Source organism: Sprattus sprattus (genome assembly GCF_963457725.1).
Source record: "Sprattus sprattus genome assembly, chromosome: 16".
NCBI lineage: Eukaryota > Metazoa > Chordata > Actinopteri > Clupeiformes > Clupeidae > Sprattus > Sprattus sprattus.
This window is the reverse complement of record NC_137914.1, coordinates 19,911,332-19,930,407: the sequence shown is the minus strand read 5'-3', so window position 1 is coordinate 19,930,407 and position 19,076 is coordinate 19,911,332. Positions and strand designations below refer to the sequence as shown.

Sequence of the window (19,076 nt, the reverse complement as noted above, 5' to 3'; positions counted from 1 at the left end):
AGGACTATAATCCGAAGCACACCTCAAAATCAACACAAAAATGGTTCACTGACAGCAGAATAAAGGTTTTACCTTGGCAGTCATAGCCCCCTACCCAACCCCTATAGAAAATCTGTGGGAAGAGCTGAAGCCGAACCTTCAAGTGTTGACCTCTGGAGAATCTGAAGGATCTGGAGAGCTACTGTGTGTAGGAAGTGTCTCAGATCAGAACAAAAAAAAATTCTTTCAATAATTTTACTTTAAAAGGTAAGATTTTTGTAAATATTTTGAGTGAAAGACCAAGAGGCTAAACAGCAAAGACATATTTTTTCATAGCCTATTTTGGTCACATTCACTAAGGGTGCCAATAATTATGGAGGGCACTGTATCTAAGTTGGTGATGTTCTAACATTTTGTTATGATTGGGAGGCCTACCTAACAATTCTGCACCATCTAAGATGTAATCAATATGCCTTGCAGCAATCCTGCACCACAATGGGACAACTCACTTTCTCCAGCCTGGAACATCAAGGCAAAGTCTACTGGAGATGCAGAAAGGTCCGGTCTTGCCGTACTGGACCATTCAAAGCCTCCAAAGAAAGCTGGCATAGCTGCCCTGTGCTGATCATTCCATATCACACACCATCTACAGCAATGCCACCATCAGTGAGGAGATCCTTAGTGCAAAGCATGTAGTGCAAAGCTGTAGCTTTCTAATACACCACACACAAAAGACGTGTATAGGCTACAGTATACCTGATAGCTGCACAGATCCCACGTATAGAGAATGAGCACATTTATAAGCATCCCACTGTCAGATCTGAACGGGTTAAAGCTTCTATGGAATTGCTAATACATCTGACATTGTTTTTGTTCAAGTAAATGGTGACAAAGTAGCATTTTTGAAATATCATGAGCCTTTGATCTATTTCTAGAAGAGTCATACAGTACAAAAATAGTAAAATACCTCGCTCTGGTTTCTGTCATAGAAAACTTAGGATACAAATGCCAACTTATTGGTGTAGTTTTCAGCCATAAGGACATACAGAGGCTGGTGGTATGTTGATCTTCCATAGCAGGAAAAGACACTGGTTTCTCTATCCTTGAAACTGCCTCAGCGATAAAATGTTGAATTGCTTAAATATGTTGAACTGTTCAGGAAATTTGATTCCTGATGAAACTTGGCTTGTAATGGAGTATCTCAAACATTATCATTATTAGTGTTGTAATGTTTGAGGCAAGGACCGCATTACCGTGACCCATGCAACCTTACCAAACACATGTCAAAAAGAACTCGCAAAGAACTTGATGACATGCAGAGATAACTTGCCATTAAGACGTGTAGGCTGTAGAATGTGGATGGCTTTAAAAATAGCCCGACATCTTTAGCCTACAATATATTTACAGAAAATAGTTAAGGCCTAGTCAAATATTTGTTGAATGTTCTTGGTCATTTCACTTTGTCATGTCTATTTTGTTATCTTGTGTTACATAACAACACAACTTGCGTGCATTTGACTGACGCCACGGTAGGTTTGCTTTGCTGCTCGGAAGTGACGCCATATCAGTAAACCGGGTTGACTCTGGCTGGCCTGGGCAGCTAGTTCATATGGTAACGTTATTCAGCGAACTTCCATACTGGCACAGGTGAGGCATCAACATTGGGTCTTCTTAATGAGAGAAAATCAACGGAAAAGCAATTGTAATTAAAACTAATATGAGACTAATAGGGAACAGGTTGGCCAGTAAAGTGCACGGACCGTGTTATGAAAATAGTAGAATTTTCAGCTAGCCATCCAACAGCTAGCGAAGTAGCTAATGATTGCTCGTCAACCATCCAAATTCAGAAGTATCTGGGAGAATTTGTGCGCATTTAGCTAACGTTATTTAGTTGTTATAGAACGACATTACGCATGGTTTTAGGATTATTTCGCCAGGCTGGTATTTTATTTGCATGCAAGTGAGCTGAATTGGCTAATGCAATTACAGAAGATGAGCAATTATACACGTAATACTTCAAAGACCACCATTTGTAATTGAACAAATTAAGTCTACGTTCAGTAGCCTTCGCCACTGTTAGCTTGCTAAGCTAACGTTACGTTTCTATCTGGCTAGCTAGAGAGCGTTGCTAAGATACTGCCACATATTTATGCGAAGCTAGCTAAAGCGTTGGCTGTATGACAAGGCTTCATACTGACTTCAGGTATTTGTGCAAATCATACCACGGTCCCTCCAGAGTATTGATGGCTAAATGTCGAGAGGAAGATTCGGGTTGTTTTTTTTATTATTATTTGCAGTTATGTCTGCTTTCATTAAGGGTGTTTGTGAGATGACCACCCCTGATTTTAGGTGGTCTTTTGTTCAGTTATCCAGCGTAGTTAGCATCATATCGATACCCAATCAGACGTCTCCTTTGGTAGTAACTAGCTAGCTAGCATGTTTGTATTTATCAGTAAGTCAAAGATTTGCATACAAGGTTTCTAGATAGATAGGTAACGTTAGAATTTACTAGCCAAGTAGTATGCGAAGGTGCGATTATAACGTCTAGCTAGCCAAGTTAATAAGACAGGGATAGCTAACGTTAAATGAAGTAAGACGGGTGGTTACGTATATATGTATAGATAGATAATCTACAGTAAACGTTATATGGATATTGTCAGATATGACAGTGGTGGTTTGTTGTAAGGGAACTAATGTAATGTTGGCTAATTCACGGTTGGTCTATTTAAAAGCAGGCATCTGTGCTTAACATTAACGCTGTAACTTGGCTATGTAAAATCTTTTCATGAACATTTGGTAACCGGCTAACTTGGTTTACAAGTATCCCATCTAACGTTAGCCCAGAGTTCTTTTAAGTCATGTCGTTACCAGTGTTTCCCATTCATACAACATTAGTAAGCAGCATGCAATCTAGCTATCCAGGTAACGTTAAATAAGCATTGATACGTTACAAGGGTGTTCCAACATGTATGTTTGTCTTATGAATCCATCCCCAGTCAGTGTGGGTTTTATGCCCATTCATCGTTAGCCATCTGACATTTGGTTATTCTCAAAAAATAACGTTAACTTAACTTGAAAGATGTTTTTTCCCTCGTCATTTCGTTACCTATATGTTTAACTAGCCAGGACTACTGACGTTAGGAAAGAAAGTGCTGTTGTGTAGCGTTATCGAATGTTAATCAATTTTGTCAACTGGTTATCTATCTACAGGGGCAGCTCACTTGAATATAGATGTAACGTTAAATCTATGATGATCTTTGCAATGCTGGCTTGCTAGCTAGGTGCATGAGTTGACTTAATTTAGTTCCTTTTCCATGGCACGGACGTGCTGCTGCGTAAAGAGAGCTGGACTCATTTAACTAACCAATAGTATGAACCGTGTGGATTGTTATGTAACAGTGTTTCGTCGTTATATTAAAGTCTGATAAGTCATGTAAGTTTAAAAGTGACAAAGTTCAACCCGGAATGGTGTATGCAGTCTTCCTCGTGAAACGTTTGTAGATATTCTAGAGTTATGACGGGCGGTTTCATGTTCAGTTTGATTGTCATTGTCATGGTCTTGCCTCTACCCTAAAACAACACGGATTTGTATTCAATTTCCTTGTTGTGTGATCAGTAATGAAAATGTGACGAGAACTGTAATTCCAAGTAAAATTGGTTGCAGAGCTCAACGTGATTTTGAATTCAGTGAACTCAAAATGACAACTTGGCCTGGCAGATAAAGACCTCTTCATGCTGAGCAGTCATTAATCCTAGCTCTGCCCTTATCCTGTGGGCCTTCCTTTGTGGACTTCTAAGGTTAACTGCCTTATCTGTTGCTACTTGCTGTGACCTCTGGCTGAATGAACATGGGGCAAAACTGAATCTAAATCATAAATATAAAACGTTTTCTTATATTGACCACTTTTTTTGTACCATTCTATGAATGCACCCACCGTACTTGCTGTGTACTGTGACAAAGATATACACAATATCCTATTTTAAGAAAGGTTCAAGATCAGATATCCACCCATAGTCTACTCTACATGAATGAAGAGGTGCCTGCAGGGCATATTCGAGCATTGTTAAAATTGGCTTAGAGTAACACCCAACCTGCCTGACGAGTGTAGGACTGGATGTTCTCCCTCCTCTTTGGCAAACAGCTGGAACATATTCCTGAGCCCTGAAGGATTTGTGCGTCAGCTGTTAAGAAACTGCGTGGGGTTTGACGTATTCAGCCCTGGTCACAGCCAGCACATGAGAGCAGACAGGACCTGGGTACATTTTACTTTCCACAACAACCTGCAGGCTGAGGAGAAAACTGACTGGAAAGGGTTTGTCCTTCAGATTTGCAATCGGTGTTCACGATGGAACTATCAATTTGATCATGGTATGTTTAAGTGTCACTGTTCTGATCCGTGAAGATGCATTGCCATTCTACTACAGCTGGTTTACAGTGACATAAGATGAGAGCAGTGATCAAGATCTCTGATTGACTTATCCAGACTGGAGGTGATCTGCTTCGGCAGGAATGGCTCCTGCAGTCTTGTTCTGGCCAGGCAGCTGCTGCCAAGCGCAATATTGAATGCAGATTCTGCAACTGTATGCCAAACAGGCAGACATTCATTCATCCAAATGTGTTTTTCATCAGATGAGTTTATGAGCAGAGGAAATGGGCTTCAGAAGCATAAGGGATATGCAGTACTGTATAGAAAACTCTTCAAAAGACCTAACTTAGATTTGAGAGGAAATGGGCTGTGAACAATTTCAACCAATGTGACTGAGTTGGTCTGTGCAATGTAGGCCTTCATCTGGAGAGGTCATTGCATGGAGTGATGGATGGTGTCCACTTTCTTTTGAATGGTCGTCGTAAACAATTTGTAACGGTGATTGTGGAAAATGCCTTTCAATGCTTCTGTAGTCTAGGCTGAAGGTGGTGCATATTTGTTTAGGTCTAGAGAAGGGGAACGACTTAGTTATCAGGGGGATTGCTTTTCAGTATTGAGTGGGTGGGGAGGGTTGAGAATTATTGTGAAGGGGTTTATGCGGAGGAAGGGAAGTGCACATGTGGACCCTGGGCTTTCCTCCACTAGGGTTGTCCTGGGTTGACCCTGCTCCCGCTCCTCCCCAGGATGTCATCTGAGCCGCTGCTGACCTCCTGCGGCAGCAGCAGAGTGAGCGCATAAGGACAGCACAAACTGCTTAAAATGAGACAATGGACACTAGACTGAGGAACACGGCACTGTGTGTTCTGCTTGGTTAATGAGTTTTTTCTGTCTTTTTTCCCCTGTTTCTCAACCAGACGTTCACACTAGTTTCTTATGAAAGTGAAGTGCTAAGTGTTCACCAACAAAAAGCAGCAAGCGGAGTACAGCATGGCCCGGAAAAACATCCCTAAGGGTAAGCCCCCTAAACACGCACACACACACACACACACACACACACACACACACACACACACACACACACACACACACACGCTGTTTCTCTCTCTCCTCCTGTTCTTTCCTGACCCATGTCACTTCTCCCCACATACACACACACACACACGCTGTTTCTCTCTCTCCTCCTGTTCTTTCCTGACCCATGTCACTTCTCCCCACATACATACACACACACACACGCTGTTTCTCTCTCTCCTCCTGTTCTTTCCTGACCCATGTCACTTCTCCCCACATACACACACACACACGCTGTTTCTCTCTCTCCTCCTGTTCTTTCATGACCCATGTCACTTCTCCCCACATGCATCACGTCCATCACAGCACTCCTACCTACCTGGTTCCATCCAAATCCCCTTAGTTCTACCCACTGTAAACCATCTTAAGTTGTCCAGGCTTGTCAAGACTTGTGCTACCAAACCTCACCTCAGGCCACACCAGCCATATCATTAACCTCTACTTGCGTTATTATGGTCTCCAGCAGTGCTTTAGAAATGAGGGCTTGGAGTGACCATACAGTTGAAATGGTTATCAGCATTCCTCAGCAGCAGTTTGTTCAGTTTCTTTATGTAGTAAAGTATTAGTAATACGTGAAATAGAGGTGTTTCGATGACCATTTAAGAATAAATAAATACAAAAATCTGTAAAAGCAGTAGAAAGAAAGAATCCGTAGGTTTCACCATGTGGAACGTCAGTAAGGTCAGCCGAATGTACACACACGGCGGAAATGGATGACTGGCTGGGTCACACATGCTGCATGACTTTATAGACATAATCCTGTATTTATTGCGTTCTTCAGTATAAAAGTGTTTGCTTGAAACATATGTGGCCCCAGGGAGAGAAGAGGGGCCACTCTGGCCTTCCTCCATTTGAAATGCCGGTCTTGAGCCTGCAGGGCAACTTTACACACACACACCCATGTGTAAAGCCAGAAATGTGCTCCTCCAAGATCAAATGGGAGAAGCAGTCCTTGGGACATGCCTCTTGGTAGAATTATTGAAAGGTAGCTATGTTGACCACATGAAAATAATAATTCCATCCTAAACAAACCTCATAATAACCTGTCCAACAGAAAAACAGCAACAATGGTGTCATTTTTCAGCCCCTTCAATTCCTGCAGTCACATTCTTGTTTGACTAGCCTGCTAGCTTTTATAGCAATATGTCTGCCTAAGCTTGTGGAAGACTTGTCCCACTCATTGAGCTCACAAGTAGACAGGAAGGTAGGCCATCCTATCATTTCATCCGGGCTGAATGAAATAATTGAATAGGCGTTTTACAGCTCTGCGGCTGTCACAGCTTACGGATTTTCTTTTGTTTTTCTTTTTTCTAGAGTATTTCATGTATTCATTGCTGTCAGGATGTGAAGATGATTTCAAGTAACGTGACAAAAATGTTGAAATAAATTGGTTACCCTGCCTTTTACCATCTCTCTACTGTTATCTACCTTGACTAAGTGATTCAGTTGATCACATTTGTACCCACTAGCTAACAGCCCTCATCATTTTCCATGGTCATGTCTTTGAACTGCATAGATATCTCCTCTAAATTGCTAAATGCTTTTGAATGCAAATTGTATGTAGTTTTGGTGTGTTGGCATTTTTCTCAGGGTGTAGACATTTGGCAACATGCCACGCTAATAAGGCTTGTGCTGATGGAAAGTTGGGCTTGGTGCAGTAAGTTTGCATAGATGACACTGCGTGTGTGTGTGTGTGTGTTTGTGCGTATGTGTGTCAGCCAGCCGGCCAGACAGCAGTTCAGACACCTGGCCCGGTGGATGCCTTGCTTCCCTTTGTGCAGTTGTCAAGTAAAGTCTGTATCATTGCATCTCATTTTGCAAATAGTCTGGCTCAATACGAGTGTCCATAATACAGGCCTAAGGTACTCTCACACTGTAAGACTTTAGTCTTGGTCTAAAGTCTAATCAAAGGCCAAGGTTAGCTTTACCCTTGCATGTAGACATGTTTGGCTACCTTAATTCAGGTGCATTGTTAAGTGTTCACAAAAGTCTTCTGAAGACCCAATCATTTTTTATTGCAGTCTGCGTGGAGCCACCTTTTGGTAGATAACTGTTTATTGAAGGCCATCAGACAAATGGGAGAACATTGTGAAAGGAGTAAACACATAATGCAAATGAGTGAAACACGTCAGAAGAAGTGGATTAGTTGAGGGTTATGGGGAATTTCTCAGTGCTTAGGTGTGTTATAAGTGTGACTACTGTTAATCTGTGCAGAACATTGTGTAGGTCTTGAGCTCTGAATAGTGTGGGGCTATGAAAACTAGTAATGGGTAGTCAAACACAACATTTTGTAAATTTATTTGAAAGGCATTTGCTAAGGGAAAAAAAGTGCCTACTGTGTCATGTATATTTATTTTTTAATGCATTAATAGTTAACCATGAAATGGTGAAAGAATTGTGTACTAGTATGTACACACACACCCTCTTTTGATGGGAGCCATTGCTGAACAGCTGTATGTGCTAGAATGCTTGTTTTGCTTTATGGAATCAGTTTGTTGCTAGGCTGCACGGCTTCTTTATCGCTCCTGCCTTCTTTTGGTACACTTGAGCCAGAGTTCAAGAGTGTCTGTTCGCAGCCTCCCTGCTGAGGTGTCACCCAGCCTTATCAAATCTTTTCAGTCCTATGACGTGTGTGACGTTGGCACGGAGATGCTTGTGCAACTTGTCAGGCTATTTTTGTAAGTGTCTTTGTTCTTGTTGTTGGGGATTGCTGACTGTCTAGATTCCTGCTACCTGTAATCGCTGCTCTAGTTCCTTTTCTACGGATTGCCCCAGCAGCCCCAGACCAGCATGTGTGTGTCTAAGGTGCTGACAGCAATGTGAATCAATCAGTAGTAAGAGAGGTCTGTCATTTCATCATAGGTGCTGTACAGCTTTGTAGAAAAACCCAATGTTTACTTTGTAACAATGTTAAAAAATGACTTGAAGCTTGACATAGACCTAGGAATAACAACTGACCTGAACTTTGATGGCAAACACAACATACTGCACTGTGTGACTTTTAATTTGGCACTGAACAGTGAGGTGATTTTGTTCATGGCTCATAAGCACAACAGTCATTTCAAAATAGTGACTGGCTTTTTCTTAGAGATGCAATCAGTGACATTAAGTTAAGCCTTGTTCAGATTCTACAGACAGAAGGTAGTTGATAAAACAGTTGGAAATGCAAGAATTAGATATATGACTTAGCATGTCAATGAATGAGAACACGTAGATGAACTTCTGAGGCTGAGTGTGAGTGTGGCAAGCATTTGCAAACCAAATCATTTGGGATCATCTGAGCTGAATCTGCTGATGCTAGATGTATTAAGAGATTTAGCCTTATGGTTCCCATTATTTTGGGAGGCCTGTGTCCTCAATGCCCCCATCTTTGTACTCGTAGTTTGTCCAGAGCCAGGCGGTCAACTCTGGCCAGCAAGTGAGCTCCCAGCTGTACACTGGCATCATTTTCTTTTTGGAGAGTCACTGGTGTCCTCCAGGGCAAGGGGAGTGTTTTTCTCTGTGCCAACACACCTGCATGTCCCTAAGCGCTCCTGCCTCCCTGCCTCCCTGCCCTGGGACTGGACTCGCCATGGAAAAGCAACATGGACAAGATGACAAACATGTTTGCTTTGCTTTTTCACCACCCCTCCCCTTTTTTTTGGCATGTGCATGTGTTTGCACATGTATGAGTATGTTTGCACATGCGTGTGTGTCGAGGAAGGGCCTATTTGCATTTCAAATAGGCTGACTGACTAGGTGGAATAATAAAAAAAGGCAGTAAACTTTCTAATGGTCCTTGAGGACAGAGTGTGATTGTCAATATGAGAGGGTTTTATCCTAATCTGGTGAACAGGCCCTACAGGCTTAAGTAAAAGAGGGAGAGAGAGCCCAAGTCTCCCTCCATCTGGCGTCTTCAGCTGACATAGGTGGCATACCACAGCAAGAAGAGTGAAAGGAAACTCATGGGCCTCTGCTGTAGCGCTCCCCCACCCCCTCTGCAGTTTGGATGAGTTCCTCTCGACCTACATTTTAGGGGGAGGTCCTCCTGGAGTCTCCACAGCCTCCTGCCAGCTCCACAGAAAGCAGACCAGAGAAGGGCTCTCAACCTCAGTGCCTCTCAGGCAGAAGACTTTCTCTCCCAAGCCTGTGGGTTTTAAATTCTTTTGTGCTTTTGTCATTATCATTTGCAGATACGTCGGGTGTCGTTTTTGACACTCATTCCAATATGGTGATGTCCCAGGGAGGAACATTTGAGCGGATGAAGGAGAAGGTGGGAGACTTTGCATTTCCTCACTCACTCTGTGAACGCTCCTCAGATTTGAAGAATATTTATCCACTTTAATCCTCATGCATGCCAACTTAATGTCTTCTTATCTGAGCTGTGAAACCACACAGTTGTTATAATGTGCAAATTCTGCCATTCTGGCACTGAGTTTTTTTCTTGACTTCTAGTATGACTGCTTAAGTGGGCTTCAGACTGTTCTAGTAAACATCCAGTGGGGAAGGAGAGGGGTGTGGGGCCAGAGGGTTGGTGTGTTTTGGCTGAGTTTGGTTAAGATCTTTTCCAGATTGACTGCCTCTCACTTCCTCTCTCTCTTTTTTTTCCTTTTTCTTCCCCCCTCCTTTCCCTCTCTCTGTCTCCCTTCTTCCTCTGGGCTGTGCAGATAAACGCGGTGCGTGCTGTGGTCCCCAACAAGAGCAACAACGAGATCGCCCTGGTTCTCCAGCACTTTGAGTACTGCGTGGACCGCGCTGTGCAGGCATTTGTCGAAGGTACGGCTGGAAGTGGATTAAAAAAAAAGCACTAATTTAAGTGTAGACGTGTGAGAACACGGGGAGGAGAACATGGTTAGTTTGGAGGTAAAGGGGTGTGTGTGTGTCTGAAGTGAACATCGGTTATTATGCTTTGTTCATTTATGTTGTTATGGTTGCATGTTTGCCAGCTTACCTCAACTGGGAAATTGGCTATGCCCTTGAGAATTTCTCAAGTGTACTTTGATAGACACGCACGCACGCACATTTGAGTGGTTGAGGGAGCCTCTGTCAACACAGGGCAGTGTCTGGACCCAGGTGTCAGACGTACTGAACACATACGGGCAGACGTCACCATGGAGGTGCTGAGCCTCGGGATGGGCCTGCTCACAGAAGGTTCCTGCCCAATGAAGTGGGGCTGCTTGTGTGCTTAGTGAGTGTGTACGTGTTGTGCAAGCAAGCCTGCTGTGTTTGCCTTCACTGACCCACTGCTTTTGATCTCTGGCAGGCAGCGCCGTGGAGATCCTGAAAGAATGGAATGTCACTGGGAAAAAGAAGGTATGTCCAAGATGATGGACACTTCCTCTGGGTGTCACATTCCTGCTCTATCCTGATCAAAATCTCTGACTGAAAACCCTCGGTCCACAGACAAGCCGCACACACACACACACACACACACTTTTGCTCCAAATTAGTAGTGATTGGTAGCTCCAGGTAGCTGGCTTGAACATGAATGGTTGCAGCATATTGTTTGAAGATATGGCATCCCCAGCACATAGTGAAGAATTTGATTTATAATTGTAATGGTTGTGTTAATAAGTGTTTTAAGACATTGCAGTTCTACTGTAAACGATGCAGTGCCATTAGGAGATCAGGGTGATGCAGCAGGCTGGCATTATTATTATACACACAAAAATAATGTTGGGTTCCAGTAGTAAGCTATAAATGTCCTCAATATACCAAAAATCAGCCTCAGTGCTTTAAGTGTCTCTCTGGAAGGATCCAGTTCCTGAGCCTATGGCTTGCTGGAACATGTTCAGCAGCCATTAACCTTGTGGGCCCATTTATCAACAATACATAACATACTTTGAATACAGACTGATGCAGCTGTCCACATACTCAACATCCTGGCATAAAGGTATCTCTTACAGCTGGAGCCATGCTTTACAGTCAATGAAACGAAAAGAGTTGAAGCCAGAAACCAAATTTGAGAAATAGTTTTTAGACGATAGTTTGACAGGTGTAGCCACGTTCTGTCCCACCCGTTGAAAGGGTCTGTTCTGGTGGTTGAGTGAGTTGTGTTTCTCTGGTTGGTCCTTCACCTCCTCTCTTCCCCTTCCAGCCCAAAAAAAAGAAGAAGCCCAAACCCCAGGCCAAGGAGCCCGATCCTGAGCCTGAGCCTGAACCCACCCCCTCTGAGTCCACCCTCCCTCCCGAGGCGCCCGACACTCTCAACGGGTTTCATGCCAACGGCTCCTTGGCGGCCGAGGGCGACTCTCTGGACTCCCTGAGTGAGCAGCTGGACTCCGTGTCACTGGACGCCGAGCTGGACTCTGAGCCCGCCACGCCCGACCTGCCCGACCTCACAGGTAGCAGCCACAACCGCACGCACAGCAACCACACGCATAGCAACCACACGCATAGCAACCACACGCATGCCAACCACACATGCTGCTCCCTGTGGCTCTTCTCCCAGTGCTGCTGATGCCTGATACGTTTAGTAATTACCTGATTAAATGATCTCAGCTCTCACCCCTTCAGTGCAGTTGTACATGAAATGTTAGTGACACTGACTCATGTCTCTCATGTAAAGCACTAGGCTGGGGCTCATTTCATCATGGCCTTCCCCTTTTATTCTTTGTCAGTCTCCACTTAATAGTTTTGTTAAGCTATTCTGGCAGTCCCCGCCCCAAGACACCAATCTAATAGTGGTTGCTTAAACGCTAAGAGAGTGTATTGACCCCAGAGCTCAAGTGTTGACTTGCCACAAGCAGTCAAGAAATAGAATTGAAAGTACAGTGCTGTAAAATGACACTCCTTTCTGACAGCGCCTCCCTTTTCACTAACCACTCTCGGTTTCACTTCTCATATTCTGTAGCTCAAGTGTGCCCTATATTAGATTGGAGAGATATCTCTGGAAGTTTGGTCTTCTCTCCATTTGATAGTTTTCTTTTTGATTTTTGTACAGAAGTTAACATGTGTGTGCCTTTACCTGTGTTCAGCACCTGAAGCAGAGCGGCATTCTGTAAGTCCTGGACTCCATCACCAAGGTTCCCGCAACAACAAGTCCCGTCCCAGACCTGGTTCCAGCTCTAGCTCCTCCTTCCTCCCAAGTGACCAATCAGGCACATCTGCTGCAAAAAAAATTGGTGAGATTTTATTATTATAGGCTCCTATTACCCAACACTCAACCCAGTATCACTGACGGTATTAAAATTAAAAAAATCAACAAAGCCTGTCAATGTTAGACGGTCATCATTGGAATTGAAAGGATCACCTGCTTGCTTTGTTTTCTTGTTTGTTTTTCCACACACTTGTATTTGCAGAGTTTGGACATGCATTATACACCCGATGAGCCAGGAAGTAAAAGCACACACATTTTTGTGATGCCTGTCATTGCTCAAATGAGCCAGTTAAATAGCTATGACTTCCCCATAGTGACGCTCCTCTTCTAAGAAAGAGTATTTCCTCTTCCAGGCAGCAGTGACACGTTAAGCCATCTGAAGAGGAAGGCCAGGTCAGGATGAATGTGTAGAAGTGCAGTGTCAGATCCCAACATGTCATTAAAGCTGCTGACAACCTGGCAACAGGAAGGCCCCCGGAACAGTCAGGCCCACACAAGCATTGTGCAGTCAGCCGCAACATGTCATAAGGAAGTCCTCAGTGTGTGATTCTTTTGTGTGTGTGTGTGTGTGTGTGTGTGCGCGCTTAAAAGTTTAAGGCACAGTGTGAACTTTATAGTGAAGAGTGAGGTAACAGAAGTGAAACGCTCAGTTGAGATGAGGTTTTATTAAAAATAGGTGCAAACTAATAGTCAATGAGTTAGTCGCGTCATTAATCATGTAGCACGCATTGACTGCTCGTCACACACAAACAAGGTTCTTCCTTGATTAATGGAGTAACTAGGGTTCATCAATTCGCTGTAATGAGAGAACAAACTAAAAATGACTGTGCAACATCAGCAGGATGGGGAAACATTTCATCAACCCTGGCCTTTGCGTCATTGCAATGCAACTGACACCCCTTTTTGCAGGGTTGACTAGCACGGGCGTGTATCTGGTATATACAGGTACTTGAAAAGGAAACCTGCTGGCTCTGCAGAAGAACACTTGGCTAACTTTAAGTTGGAAACCAAATAAAGTGTGTTTAGCAACGCAATGAGTGGTGATTGGAATTTTGTGTGGCATTTTGTTTGTTCATACCCATATGCTTAACATCAAAGTGTCACCAGGATCGTTTAGTACCACCGGTGTCAGTTATTGTATTAATGCATTGTATAATTCAATAATTTGTTTATAGCATCTGTTTATTTAAAAAAGAAAAAAAAACATGGTCTAGAAAATGTAAAACTTGAATCTTCAAATATATACATTTTAAAGGATTTCAATCTTAACCTTATCAACTAATTGTCAGATTCATTGATCAATGTAAGTCAATATAGTAGTTAGTTGCAGCCCTAGTGTATATAGTCCAGGATTCATTTGAACTCCATTCTGAGGTGTATTTCACCTGTGTGTGTGTTTGTCTGTCTCAGCCTCCAACATTGACCGCTCGATGAAGGACCTGCAGAGGTGTACAGCGTCTCTGACTCGCTACCGTGTGCTGGTGAAGGATGAGATGGACTCCTCCATCAAGTGCATGAAGCAGACCTTTGCGGAGCTCCAGAGCTGGTACTCACTCTCCCACTCCCTCTACTTTCTGCCTGCAGCTCAGCCAAGAGCCTGAGCTGCTTTCACAAATGTGGGACATGGATCATGTTTACACCACACCGGCAGTCAGGATGTGGTGTGTGTTCCCTAGTACGTGTTGAGTAACGCACTCTCTCCATCTCTCTCTTCCCCAGTCTAATGGACAGAGAGGTGGCACTGTTGGCTGAGATGGATAAAGTGAAAGCTGAAGCCAGTGAGTATGAATACCTGTGTGAATGTAAAGTCTCAATTGTGTGTGTGTGTGTGTGTGTGTGTGTGGCTCAAGGGTGGAAGAGTATCAAGTTTGTCCCATCCTTGAATGAGACCTTTGTCCTGTGTGTGTTTGAGAACACAGAAGAGGAACATTGAGACCAAGAAATTCCAAGGATTCCAGCCTTACTCTGGAAAAAAACAAGCACTTAAAAAGTGGTACTGTCAGCCTGTTGGAATAGCAACACTCACTACTTTCCTTTTTATCAGTCTAAGTACTAATTGCTAAAATATGGTCCTACTATGAATGAAAGTCTCTTGCAATATTCCTTTGTGTCAAGCTCATTGACCAAGGCTTACTTGACTTGTTTTTGTCTGATACACTAGCCTCAGTGAGAAGTGTAGGTTCTGTGTTGTCTGGTCACAGGTCTGCTTAGTTCATCAAAAACCGGAATGCTGTACCTAAGCGTTTCTTACGTTCTGCTGCTTGACTGTCCCTTACGGTACGGACACATGCCAGCGACGCAAAGCTCTTCTATAGGATTGAACTTTTCCCAACTTTTTTACGCTCGTTTCGCCCAAGTCGCTTATCTACGTCACAATGGCTTGCCTCCCAACAGCAATTGACGGGATTTAGAATGTCGCTTCCGTCGCGTTGTTGGCATGTGTGCGGGGTCTAAGGCCTAGGTGCCACTCTGGCTTAGACACATAGTATACCGGCTTCATGGGGAACAGCTGTGAATACAAAACCCCAAAACATCTTCACCAACAAATCACCTTAGGTTTAAAGAAAAGTCATTTTGAAAATTGCAGGACTATGGCGTCCTTCGCTTGTTTAACAAGCTAAAAAGAGCTTGGATGGCCTTGCAAGGGGTTGTTATTGTTCTGATAAAGGTAATAACAATGCTGTTGATCCAATAACCCTATTGACATAAAAAGCAACTGACTAGCATGAGCAAATTAAAAAAAACTACTGATATATGTTTGCTCTTGGATTTTGTGTCTGGCCTGTTTGATGAACCTGCCTCCATTATAGCTAGGTCTTGTAGAGCCTTGCATGAAGGCCATTTTTACTTACATGAGCTTTCTTCAGTCACCTCAAGTTATCAGGTAGAGCATTAGAGATGACAAGAAGTCTGTCTGCTCTCTCTTGTACACCACTGTGTTTTGATGTGACTGCCCTGTGTTGCAGTGGCTATTCTGGATGGCAGGCAGAAGCGAGCAGAAGAACTCCGGCGTTTGACTGATCAGTCAGCCTCCATGTCTGAAGACCAGCTGAGCGAACTCCGCGCAGATATCAAGGTACCCCACATTTAGTAATTGCATCCCACTATACCTTAATTTCCCACATCATAACAGTTGAAGAGTGATGTAATTTACCACACCATAACAGTTGAAGAGTGATGTAATTTACCACACCATAACAGTTGAAGAGTGATTTCACTGAATGTGCACTGATGTATGTCTTCTGGTGTGGCAGCACTTTGTTAGCGAGCGCAAGTATGACGAGGATCTGGGAAAAGCTGTGAAGTTCACCTACTCTCTAGAGCCCCTCAAGGCCAACATCACGTCTTTTGGAGAAGGTGTGGATTTACTTGTGTTTATACGCTCATTTCATGTTGATCATCTCTTTGATAGTGGGCTGTGATGATGTCATGTCAACTGTGTGTATCTCTGTTGGTAGTGTACCACCCTCAGACTGGGTATTCCAGCCGCTCTCGCTGTAGCTCCTCCTCCTCTTCCCTCATTGGCCCAGCAGCGGGGGCTCCCTCAGCAGCACCAACTTCTGCTTCTGCCCCCCCGGCTCAGGCTCCGCCCTCTGGAGGTCGCCCCAACCAACCACACAGACAGGTCAGCAGAGCAACGCCCGATAGGCTCTTGTGCTCGTCTGTGCAGATATGTTCATCTGATTTGGTCAGACCAGCTACTGAATTAGGGATGACCTAATCTTACCATGGTATTATTAGGGTTATGTTTGAACTCTGAAATAGCATGACTTTTTCTTCTTCTTTTTTTTATTGTATTCTCTCAGGGTTACCAGGGTAATCGGCGCGGAGGTCAACGGTTTAATGGTTCCTACCACGACCGAAACCCTGGCCGGGGTGGCTATCGTTACCCAGGAGAACGGTATCAGGGTGAGCGCTATCATGGCGAGCGCCACCATGGAGACGGCTCTACCTCTACTACCCACACCTGGGGCCCGACCTACTCTTCCTCCTACAGTCGACATGATCGTCCTGCTCAGAACGGGCTTCCCCAGAGGCCTCCCCGAACCCCCTGCCCCTGACACACACACACACACACACACACCAAGCACTCGCATCACAAACCCTCCCTTCTCACCCTCTCCACCCCTAGGCCTGGCCAACTTGTGCACACACACACACACACACACACACACACACACACACACACACACAGAGCTCGCAAACAGAGTTGAAACTAGCTGGAGTCCTCAGAGCAGCTGAGCAGTAGAGCTGGCCAACATTGGCCTCTGGATTGTGTTGTCATTGGCCAGTTGTGTCTGTGCACCTCCCCTTCCCTCCACGTCCACACCCCATCCCCCTTCTCATGAAGAATCAAACTCAAGTTTACATATTCTCTGCTGAGCTCCAGTGCCACCTGTCCAATCTCCCCTCTTTCCTGTCGTGTGTCTGCAGAGCTTCTCTCTCGCTCGCTCTCTCTCTCCTTCACTGTAAATCTCCATCCCTCTCTCCAGATGCCTCCTTTTTGTCTTTTTTGTTTTAATCTTTTAAATTCTTTTTGGTGTTGTTGACACCCATGTACATTCATTCCAGAGACTATTAGCAAACTATGTAGTCTTAAACTTTTTGTATTTGTTTAGTGCACTATGTAAGTGCATCTAAAACATGTAAGCTTTAATTTGATCATTGTTTTTGTTTGTTTTGTCTTTCAAGTTAAAACTATTTCTGTTCTCTATTCTTGTTGAATGAGTTTGAGTTGTTTTGTTTTTTTTTCTGATCTGAGCTGTCTGTAGAGCTGAAGCCTGAGTGCTGTAGTTGTGGCTGGGATAGGATGGGCTGGGAGGCTGAGCTGCCAAACCCTCACTCTTCCTGGCTCAGATGCTGCCTCACAGCAAAGATCCCGCCTCCTCTTCCTCCTCCTCCTCCTCTGCCACGTGGATCCACTAGGGCCGCATACTTTCTTTTTCTTTTCTTTTCCCCCCTCTTCCTCCGTCCAGCTGCCTGTGTGGATGTGCATGGCTGCACAAACAAAAAAAACTGCAGACTTCCTACCGTCTGTGTGTGTGTGTGTGTGTGTTTGATTGTGTGTGTGTGTGTGTGTGTGTGTGTCTGCGTGGATAAGTAGAGATCAGATATGTGTGGGATGTGGGTGGGTGCTTCCCAGATATGTTCACTTTCCCATAACTCCCCACTGGCTGATCTTCATGGTGGAGGTCCCACTGCACCCACGCTGTGTATGCATGGATAACTGGAAGGATGCATTGCTGTTCCAAAGTCTGGACATGCTTAACACGTACATCACTGTGCAAGTGATCCGTTCAGAGCAGCAGCACACAGGATGGCATTCTTCCTTGATGTAGCCTTTGGAAGAAGTTCTCAGTCTCCTGTTAAGGTTGATTTTTTTATTTTTATTTTTTTCTGAAGGATGTACCGTAACAGGTTTTTTTCTTTGTTTGTTTGTTTTTTGTTTTGTGCTTGTTCAGCAAAGTTTCTGTAAAGGAGCTGAAGAAAATGGGTTCAACCCCATTGATGCACATGTTTAATGTCTGATCAAACGTTAGGCTATATACCTCACTGTAGCCACCTTGCTGCGCCGGTTGCCCCAACCACTGCACCACCTGGGGTAACTCAAACTCCATGCGGCAGTTGAGCCTCTGTCACCTCCAGCCATGTGACCACCCACAAAGGCAGAGTCAGCATCGTTTCTGTATTCTGGATCTTAGTGAAGGAGCCTGTCACTTTAAACACTAACATATAGTTTACACCTGTGCCCATTTCTCACTACATGCTGACACGTTTTTCCTAGAACAATCTTGAGCCTCTAAGCTGTACTCGTCAGCTGTAGTGGTTTCAGAATGTTGTCTTGGCTCCTTTTTGTTGTGTATGACAGTAGTTGTTTGGTAGGGTTATTCCCTAAATGCTGTGAGAACTGTGTGGTCATTCTCACTCCCACTGGTGTAGTGTTAGTCAGTGTTGGGTTTAGGATGGCAATTTGATCCCATGAAGAATTTGGCCTACCCTGTCATAAAAGCAAAGAGGACTTTCATTGAGATGACTTAACAGGGACGGCTGTGTCCAGCTGTTTGTGTTGGGCTGATTTAGCAGTCAGTCAGAACTTGGATTCACTCATGCCTCAACCCACATTTGCACTGCCAATGTAGCCTTACACCCCACACCATCCTCCACACACGTACCACAGAACAACCTTCTGTGACAAGGTTGGAGACTGAGTATAGATCGCCCCTTATTTTTTATTCCCCCCCCCCCCCCCCCCCCCCCCTTCAGTGTTTTTCATCTGTTTTATTGTCCTATTTTTGGACATTTATTCTCTCTTTCTGTAAAGGTGTTCACCAAAGAGACTGTTATGTTCTATCTTTTTCATTGTACTGCCTTTTTGAAGCTTTTAGTTCTAGTTCTTTTTAAACCGTTGTCATCTCATCTTGTCGAATGATCAACAGGTTAACAACGTTTACTGCTCACTGCTCTCATCTCGTCTCCTTTTGAAACTTGTACATATGTAAACTTGTTAGGCTGCCCCCTAGAGGGCCCTTATGTATGAAGCTGTGTCATCAGGCTCATGTGACTGAGCTCTGGACCTTACA

At 44.1% G+C, this 19,076-nt stretch overlaps 1 protein-coding gene across 1 annotated transcript; it reads left to right on the top strand.

Moving 5' to 3' along the window:
- Positions 1 to 5,290: 5,290 nt before the first annotated feature.
- spats2 (spermatogenesis associated serine rich 2) lies at positions 5,291 to 17,653 on the top strand. The gene is made up of 12 exons (XM_080854089.1): positions 5,291 to 5,358; positions 9,590 to 9,669; positions 10,064 to 10,172; positions 10,660 to 10,709; positions 11,494 to 11,740; positions 12,374 to 12,520; positions 13,906 to 14,041; positions 14,215 to 14,273; positions 15,462 to 15,571; positions 15,750 to 15,852; positions 15,954 to 16,120; positions 16,302 to 17,653. The coding sequence occupies exons 1-12, from the start codon at positions 5,334 to 5,336 to the stop codon at positions 16,554 to 16,556; spliced, it is 1,488 nt and encodes a 495-aa protein (XP_080710215.1). The 5' UTR covers positions 5,291 to 5,333; the 3' UTR covers positions 16,557 to 17,653.
- Positions 17,654 to 19,076: the final 1,423 nt, after the last annotated feature.